This window comes from Strix aluco, chromosome 3, assembly GCF_031877795.1.
Source record: "Strix aluco isolate bStrAlu1 chromosome 3, bStrAlu1.hap1, whole genome shotgun sequence".
NCBI classification, from domain to species: domain Eukaryota; kingdom Metazoa; phylum Chordata; class Aves; order Strigiformes; family Strigidae; genus Strix; species Strix aluco.
The window spans coordinates 131506426-131514919 of record NC_133933.1 but is presented as its reverse complement, the minus strand read 5'-3'; the positions used below and the strand labels follow the sequence as shown (position 1 = coordinate 131514919).

General features: G+C 61.7%; 1 protein-coding gene across 4 annotated transcripts; it reads left to right on the top strand.

Annotated features, from left to right (window-relative positions):
* The first annotated feature begins 888 nt into the window (after positions 1 to 888).
* On the top strand, positions 889 to 7143 carry STMN4 (stathmin 4). 4 transcript variants are annotated; one of them, XM_074820856.1, is made up of 6 exons: positions 889 to 994; positions 4176 to 4233; positions 4645 to 4740; positions 5429 to 5637; positions 5811 to 6002; positions 6506 to 6946. In XM_074820856.1, the coding sequence occupies exons 2-6, from the start codon at positions 4221 to 4223 to the stop codon at positions 6647 to 6649; spliced, it is 654 nt and encodes a 217-aa protein (XP_074676957.1). In that variant the 5' UTR covers positions 889 to 994; positions 4176 to 4220; the 3' UTR covers positions 6650 to 6946. The 4 variants fall into 4 exon arrangements, with proteins under 4 accessions (XP_074676957.1, XP_074676959.1, XP_074676958.1 ...); XM_074820858.1 differs by lacking the exon at positions 6506 to 6946 and adding an exon at positions 6957 to 7143 and having other exon boundaries at positions 890 to 994; XM_074820857.1 differs by having other exon boundaries at positions 890 to 994; positions 5432 to 5637.
* The last annotated feature ends 1351 nt before the right edge of the window (positions 7144 to 8494 follow it).

Genomic DNA, 8494 nt, shown 5'->3' with positions numbered 1-8494 from the left:
GGTGCCTAAATAAACCCGTACGGTTCCCCGGAGGTGCTGGGCTTGTGACCACCATCAGACGCAGCCGTCGGTGATAAATAGGCCAGGGTGAAGCTGATCTGGGGGAAGGAGAGTCGGTTTATAGGAAGGGCACAGCCCTACGAGGTGTCCTAGCTCTGCTGGGGCTCCCCAGGGGCCTCTGCTCGCCCCGGCATCCGCAGCAGCATCGCACCAAAATAGTTTTGGGATCTGGGACTCGGCCTCTCCGAGCTCCCGCGGTGCCTGAGGAAGGAGGATAATGAGTCCCCACGTGCCTTTGGGGCTGGGAATGGGTCACGCCGGGCTTGTGCCACATCGCGGCCCTGGGAGGACGGAGGGGACACCCCATTGCTCCCCGGAGTGCAGAGGACACCCCATACCCCGTGTCGGCGTGGAGGGGAGAGGGGCGGTTTGGCCCCATTGGAGATGCCACCAGGGTCCCATTAAACCCTCTGAGTCCCCTTCTTTGTCACTTTGTTACTCTCCAGCTTTGTCCTGCACTGGCAGAGCCCAAGCTTGCTTTCCACCATGCGCTCAGCCCTTTCAATCCATCACCCCCCACCCTAGAACCCCCCAAAACCCCCTTTTTCGGGCCTAATTCTGCCCCTCGCCGCCCCCCCCCCCCCGTCGCCTCCATCCCCCCCTTCGCTTTTCCCCATCTTTTTAATGTGGGGTTGGTTTTTTTTTTGGTAATTCTCCCCCCTCCTTTTTTTTTTTTTTTTTTTTTTTTTTCCCAGGCCCAGCCCAAAAATAGCTGCTCGGCGTGATGTCACCGGGCTGGTACCCGGTTCGTACAGTCCCTGGGCCAATCGGCGGCGGTGGCTGGGCTGCTCCAATCGCCGGCCGGGGAGGTGATGTCATGGGGGGGGGGACGACGCTGGGGGCCCCCCGGGTGGGATGCTCCGCGCAAACCCCCCGCACCCGCGTTAAATGAGCCCGGAGAGCGTGGAGAAGCAGCCCAAGCGCCGGCGGTGGGGTGAGTGTCGCCTGGAGCGGGGGGGGTTTGGTTAATTGGGGAGCGGGGGGGGTGGGGGATGTTTTTTGGAAGGCGAAGGGTTGAAAAGTTTTTCGGGAGGGGTTGGGGGGGGGAGGAAATTTTTCCAGGGGGTCACTGGATGTTGCTTTCTGGCCGCGACACCCCTCTTTGTCCCCCTCCCCACCCCTCCAGCATCCTTCTCGCCGGGGCAGCCCCCAGCCCAACCTTTTGGGGTTCTACCCCTGTCCCCCCCCGATCCCCCCCGAGCAGGCACGGAGCTACCCACGCCCACGGTGCGGGGGGTGCAGGGATGGGGCTCAGCATCCTCTGTCTCGCCTCGCCCCAGCATCCCGGGGAGGGGTTCAGCACCCTCAGCATCCTCAGGACACCCAGGGGGGGTGCGTCGCTTCGCCACCCCCACTCCCCCACCCCCAAAATGTGGGCGCAGGGGCGCGGAGCCCCCGCCGGGGGGGCAGGACCAGGCTGAATTATTGATGGTGCAGGATGCTGGCGGAGGTGACCTACTCTCAGCAAACGCTGAAATATTTATTCCAGGGAGGGGGGAAAAACGAGGGGGGGGAAGGGAGGAGGCGGCTGCCATCCTGCCTCTCCCCCGGAGAAGAGGGGGGGACAGCATCCATCGCTTCGCAAGCTTCGAGGGAGGGAGCGGGGCCCCCCCTCCATGCCTCCATCCCCTCCCTCCATCCCTGGGTGCTTCTTCCAGGGAAGGAGATGGGAGATGGGGAGCGGGGGGGGGCGGTCCCCACCATCTCAGGGGATCTACAGTGGAGATGAGGGCGTGAAAGCGGGTTGCAGCCCTTTGGGGGCCGAATCGGCCGCCCCCCCCCCTGCCACGTGTGCCTCACCGGGTCGCACCCGCAGCCTCCCTGCGCTGGGGGTTTGAGCGAGGTTTTAGCCTTGGGGGGACAGATTTTAGCTTGGGGGGGACAGGTTTTAGCCTGGGGGTGACAGATTTCAGCCTAGGGGTGACAGCAGTGGCAGGGCCCCAACCCGACCCCTCTCCCCATGGGCTGGGTTGGGGGGCACCGGGGTTAGGAAGCAGAGAGGGAAGGGAGCTCAGCAGGGAGGGGTTTCCCTCTTGGAGGAGCCCCCCAACACCTTGAACAGCATCTTCATCCAGCGAGGAGGAGGGGGGCTGGCAGCCCACCACCCACCTCCGCCCCAGCCGGCAGCACCCCCGGGTGGAAGATGGACCTCATCTTCCCCCCCATTTTGGGTCTGATGGGGGATTTCTCCATTTTATCCTCCAGCTGGGGCGTGAACGCCACGTGAGGTCTGGGAGAAGGGTTTCTGTAGTATAAAATATATCCAGGTCCCCCCTTCCTCTGCAAATGCAGGGAAAATGAAAATTTAGGGTGTCAAGGCAAGGAACAGGGAGGGGGTGGGAGGAAAGCAAATGCTTTCAGCTGCCTGTTCGCACACAGGCAGCTTTGAGCTGGGCTCTCCAAGCTCCTGGCACAGCCTCGTGTCGGCACACGAGCCATCAGAGCATCCCCACCCTGCCTTGGCACCGCGCTTGGCAAGAGCCGCCGAGGGCAAAACCCCTCAGCCAGGCGAGGGGGAAAGCCTTTGGGTGGGGGTACATCCCCGGGTAACCCCCAAACCCGACCAGCTCTGGTTCTGGGGGTCACCTAAAAAAAAGAGGGGAGCATCTCTGGGGAAGGTGGCCCCACATTTTTTCCCTGTTCCCCCCTGGCAGCAGCGGGGGCAGGTTATTTGTGTGATCCCTGTGTCAGATCCCAGCAGGATGGGGGATGAGGGGTCAGGATTTTTTGGGGAGCCCCCCCCTAGGTCGAGCTGGGTCTGGGGGAGCTGGCAGTGCCCTGACAGCCCTGGGGTGCCTGTGGGGTGCATTGCCCCTTCCCTGGGGGGGCTGCAAGGATATAACTCTCCCTATTTTAAAGAAGGGAGGGATTTTTTTCCCCCCATAGGAACAAAACCCATGAACAATCCCAAAAACCAAACCCAGCCCCTGCTCTGGCACAGCTGGGAAGGACATTTCCGTCGGGAAACCCCTCTGATGCCACCGACACCCGTTTGTGTCCCCAGAATCCCTGGGAAAGGGGGATAGTCCCGGTTTATCCGGGTTTTAATGAGCCTCTGGGTGCTGCTGCCCCCGTGCCAGGTCCTGCGCCCACCCCGAGGCTCTGCACCCTGGCGATGGGTGGGGGGGGTCCCAGGGGTGCCCCCACGTCTGAGCCGCAGCCACGGGAACCCCCACAGAGGGTCCCAGGGGGATGCAGGGGAGGGTCCCGGTGTGTCGGCTGGCAAGGGGCAAGCTGAGGACTGGGGGTCTCTAGACACGAGTGGGGGTGGCAGCAGGGGTGGGCTTGGGTTGCAAAGGGGTTACACTCCTCTGGGGGGGGGGGGGGGGCCTGTGTGTGCGTGTAGGTGTGTGCACGCATGTGCGTGCGTGTGCATGCTGCTCCCGGCACACGTGTGGGTCGTGCAGAAGTGGGGCAGCCCAGAGTGGGAAGGGCTGTGTGTGTGCCAGGCATAGCCCCCCGCCTGCTGCCATCGGCCCAGGTCCTGCCCGTCACACACCAGTCTGTGCCCATCACACACCAGTGCCTGCCTGTCACACAGCAGTGCATGCCCATCACACACCAGTCTGTGCTCATCACACACCAGTGTGTGTCCATCACACCAGTCTGTGCCCATCACACACCAGTGTGTGTCCATCACACCAGTCTGTGCCCATCACACACCACTGTGTGCCCACCACACCAATTTGTGCCCATCATGTCACACTAGTGTGCACCCATCACACACCAGTGGGTGCCCATCACACCAATTTGTGCCCCTCACACCACACCAGCGTGTCCCTGTCACACCAGTGTGTGCCCATCTCACCAGTGTGTGCCCATCACACCAGTGTGTGCCCATCTTGCCGGTGCATGCCCATACACCACACCAGTGTGTGCCCATCACACCACACCAGTGTGTGCCTGACACACCAGTGGATGCCCATCACACCAGTCTGTGCCCATCACACACCAGTCTGTGCCCATCTCACCAGTGCATACCCATCACACCACCCCAGTGTGTGCCCCCCCAGCCTCCCCAGTGTCCACGTGACCCCGCGGGGGCCAGGCATGGCCAGGTGATGTCCCCAGCCCCTGGGACACCCCATCCTGATCCGGGCTCTTTCCTCCCCCAGGCCCCAGGAACACTCTTGCTGCAGACGCCCGAAGATCTCCACGCCATGACGCTGGCTGGTACGGCACCATCATGGGGCCACATGGGGGGACAGCACGGCTTGCCCAGCCCTGTGTACCCAACCCTGGCACCTACCCCACGCTGGGGTACCCCTCGTTTGAGCGGAGCCCCATCCAAACCACCCCAGGGATGGCTCTGCCTGGGGCTAACCCCTGCCCCGGGATGCTCACGACATCCCAGTGATGACAGGTCATGGGTGGCATAAAGCACCTCAGCGCTGCGTGCCTCAGTTTCCCCTTTTCATGCCTTTCTTCCCCCACCGAGATCACCCTGCTCACAATATCTGGGCAAACTTCAGTGCCAGCCACCCTCCCCATCCCAGCCCTTCCCCGGCACGTGGCAGCTCCATCGCGGATGCCTGGCAGGACCGCCCCCACCCCTCTGACCCCAATCCCACCATCTCTTCCCAGCTTACAAAGAGAAGATGAAGGAGCTGCCTCTTGTCTCCCTCTTTTGCTCCTGTTTCCTCTCGGACCCCCTGAACAAGCCGGCGTACACATATGAAGGTAGGAGCCTGCTGCCCACCCACGGTCAAGGGGTGCATGAACTGCGGGGGCTGCAGATCCCCCCTTGGCATGAGCGGGGTGACCCTCAAACCGAGAGAGGTGGCTCCGCAGTGTGCTGGCACTGGCTGGAAGCAGAGGGCTGGGTTGGGGTTTAGGGGGGAGCTCAGGCAGCCCCACAGCCCCCCTCTGCCGCGGCTCCGCTTCACGAAGCGCCGGGCGTGGGCTCGGTATTTTTAGACAGACGGTGCCGGGTGATTCAGACTGATTCATGTCAGCGAGTCCAGAGGCAACGGCGGCGATGGAGGAGGTTGCCCAGCCGTGGGGGGCTCCTTCTAGCTACCCTTGGGGGGCACTTTGCCGCTAGAAAGGGTCTTCATGGTCCCATTCCCAGTCCCCAAAGGAGGACTGAGCTCTGGCCTGCTCGGTCGCCTCTCCCTCAACGGGATCCCCAGCCCCTCAGCTCATCCAAATATTCCCAGGTCAGCCCCTTTGATGGGGGTCTTGGAGTCCCCCACCCCAAGGTCGAACCACAGGGGTGAATTCGGGGTGTGAGGATTTGGGTGAAACCCATGGAGATTAAGGAAGGTTGTGGCCCACTTGGGGGGCTGCAGGTGTGGGACCCCAGGATGGTTTGCTCAAAGGGGCGGGACGCACCTGTGCCGGCGGTCAGCCCATGCCCCTCTCCCAGCAGACACTGTAGACCTCACCTGGTGTGTCATCTCCGACATGGAAGTCATCGAGCTCAACAAACGCACCTCGGGGCAGTCCTTCGAGGTCATCCTGAAGCCCCCCTCGTTCGACGGCATCCCCGAGTTCAACGCCTCCCTGCCCCGGCGGCGTGACCCGTCCCTGGAGGAGATCCAGAAGAAGCTGGAGGCAGCGGAGGAGAGGAGAAAGGTGGGTCCGGTGGCTCGCGCACCATGGGGACGCGCAACCTTGCACTGAGGGTGCTCGCTCAGCAAGGTACACCCACTTTTGGGGGTGTCACTGAGTTTGGAGAGGGTGGTTTTGGCCACGATGGGAAGGGACTCATGGTACCCATGGCCATCGTGTCTGCTTTGCCTGTGCAGTACCAAGAGGCTGAGCTGCTGAAGCATCTGGCAGAGAAGCGGGAGCACGAGCGGGAGGTCATCCAGAAGGCCATCGAGGAGAACAACAACTTCATCAAAATGGCCAAAGAGAAGCTGGCACAGAAGATGGAGTCCAACAAGGAGAACCGCGAGGCCCATTTAGCAGCCATGCTGGAGCGCTTGCAGGAGAAGGTGAGGCCCTGGTGAGGAGGGTGGAGGGACATGCTGGGACATCGGACCAGGAGGGTGTCACAGGGCACTTGGGCACCCTGCATGGCTCTTGGGGTGGCATTACCCCCTGGGGACACCACCAAAGTGGGAGCCCCCTCTTCCCTTCCCACCCTGCAGCAATACCCAAACGCAACATCCCACCCGGGGTGGGGGGGTCCTGCCTGGGGACCCACGGAGCCCAATGCGTCCGTAGGCTCACGAGCGGTCGGCGGGTGGAGAGCTGGGACCCATATCTTGTCCACAGACATGCAAAGCCTTTGCTTTCCCCACATCCCACCCTGACAGCCTTGACCCACTGCTTGCAATTTTCCCACCTCCCGGGTGGCAGATCTTCCCCCAGTGCCTTCCCCAGAGGCCGTGGAGCCGTCAGCTCCCCGGCGGAGCTGGAGGGGTCCGTGCTGCCATGCTAGGAGATGCTTCCACCCTGCCAGCCTGTGCAGACCTCTTCTCTCTCCCCGAAGCAGGTCTGTTCCCAACCTCAGCACGGAAGGTCCCACCCTCACCACCTCCAGCTCCCTCCAAAACATCCCTTCTGCAAGGAGCTCGCCCAGTGCCCTTCTCCAAACGCCTCAGCTAGCCTTGAGTCAGAGGCAGAGAGCACGAGATAATGAAGGACAATCCGAGCTAACCCCATCTCCTTGGGGCTCCCGGTCCATCCCGTCTGGTTGACGTCTACCTCCTAGCTAGAGGGCGAGGACAATCTGTCCCTGAGTGCCTCCACAGTCCTTAAAACACCCCAGGGGAGGAGAGGACGCTGTTGACCCATCGGTGGTGTCCCTCAGGGGATGAACCTCGCAAACGCTCTCGTGCCTTCGAACCCCTCCGAAGCCGCTGGCCTGCCCGTGGGGACCCCGAAGTCCGTCCAGCTAACGCGTGTCCCCCCCTCCTCCTTCCCTCCTCCCCCCCCTCCCACAGGACAAACACGCGGAAGAAGTGAGGAAAAACAAGGAGCTCAAGGAAGAAGCCTCCAGGTAAAGAGGCAATGGTTGGACTGACAGCTCCGGGGAGGTGGCGGAGGCTGCCGCAGCGCAAGGTCGGATGGTGGAAGGGTGGACGTTCCTCTGCTTTCTTTGTTCGTGAATGTAAAGAGTTGACAAGTGAAGCCATCCTATTCGTTTCGGGGAGGGTGGGGAGGGAGGAGAAAGGAGGGAGGGTGGGCGGGAGGGTGCCGGCTTCGGGATGCCCATCTCCTTGGTGGGTCTCATGCACCACCCGTCAACCAGGTCCGGAGGAGACAGCCAAGGGCTGGCAAAGCGGAGGAGGTGGCCCCCCCCAGGGAAAAGCCAGGGGGGGACGGAGCAGGTGGGGAGGGAATGGGGGGGGGGGAAATGTGCGTCGTGTGTGACTTTAATTTAGTGCTGGGCAGGCAGGGTGGGCAGGTGGGCATCCCTCTGACTTCTTTCTTCTCCACCATCCCACCCCATTGGTGGGCAGCAGCATCTCTTGGTGTCCCTCCCTCCTTTTTTCCTGCCTGGACTCAGGGCCTCTTGCCCGGAGTGGGTGTTATTTGCCAATAGACCTTACAGAACCATTTTGGGGAAGGGGGAGAAGAGATCCCCCCATTGGAAGTGGTCAGAGAGTGAGGCTCACTTGCTCCAATGGCTTATCCAGCTGTAGGAGATGCTGCTGATCCTTTTCAAGGGTGAAGCTGAAAAGCCTTGTGACTTCCCAAAGAGCTGCTTTTTTTGTAAGAACCTCCTGAGAATCATCTTTGTGGGAACTCTTGGATGAAATCCCCTTTTCTGCTGTGGAACAGCTGGAAAGTCATCGGCTTTTAAAGGTGGCAGCTCAGATGTTTATTCGAAAAGGGAGATCAGCCCCATGGAGGGAAAAAGCAGGAGAGGAAAATGGGGCAGGGCTGTGGAAACCGTGGTGGGAGGGACGGGGAAAAACAAGAGGGAAAGAGGAGCTGGGGGAGCCAAGGCTGGAGAGCCAGAGGTGGGATGAAGATGCCTCTCTGGAGAGCAGGAGAAGACAACGGCCCTAGGGAGCCCCTGGGGATGGTGATGGCACCTCCTGGTGACCCCAGAGCAGGAGAGGGCCCAGTTTGGGACCCACCAACAGCTCATGACCAGCCCAGGAGGTGCTTTGCGGGAGCTGCTGTGCATCTCCTGGGTGATGGTTGGCTCCAGGGAGGGTGAGGGAAGCAGAGAGCTTGCAGTGAGATCCCTTCCAGTGGGAGAAGAAGGAGAGTCTGCTCTCTGCTGGGGGCGAGGTGGGTATGTCCCCTCCTCTCCCAGTTGCCAACAGGCAGTGGTCCCAGTGCTGCCATGCCCCTCATCAGCCTCCAACCCTGATGCTAACAGAGGGTTTGGTCTCCACTATGGCCAGATAAGGCTTTGAAGCTCCAATTCAGGTCTGGAGGGAACCACGTCTCTTTACCTGTGCCGCAAGATGCTCGCCCGCACCCTGAAGCCCCGGGGGGGGACCCGCTCTGCGGGGGGATCATGGGA

What these genes read in the sequence shown, in the direction of transcription:
- STMN4 (XM_074820856.1), top strand. An exon ending in CAGCGGAGGAGAGGAGAAAG is followed by an intron (nt 5,638 to 5,810) that starts GTGGGTCCGGTG and finishes TTGCCTGTGCAG; the next exon opens with TACCAAGAGGCTGAGCTGCT. An exon ending in TGGAGCGCTTGCAGGAGAAG is followed by an intron (nt 6,003 to 6,505) that starts GTGAGGCCCTGG and finishes TCCCCGAAGCAG; the next exon opens with GTCTGTTCCCAACCTCAGCA.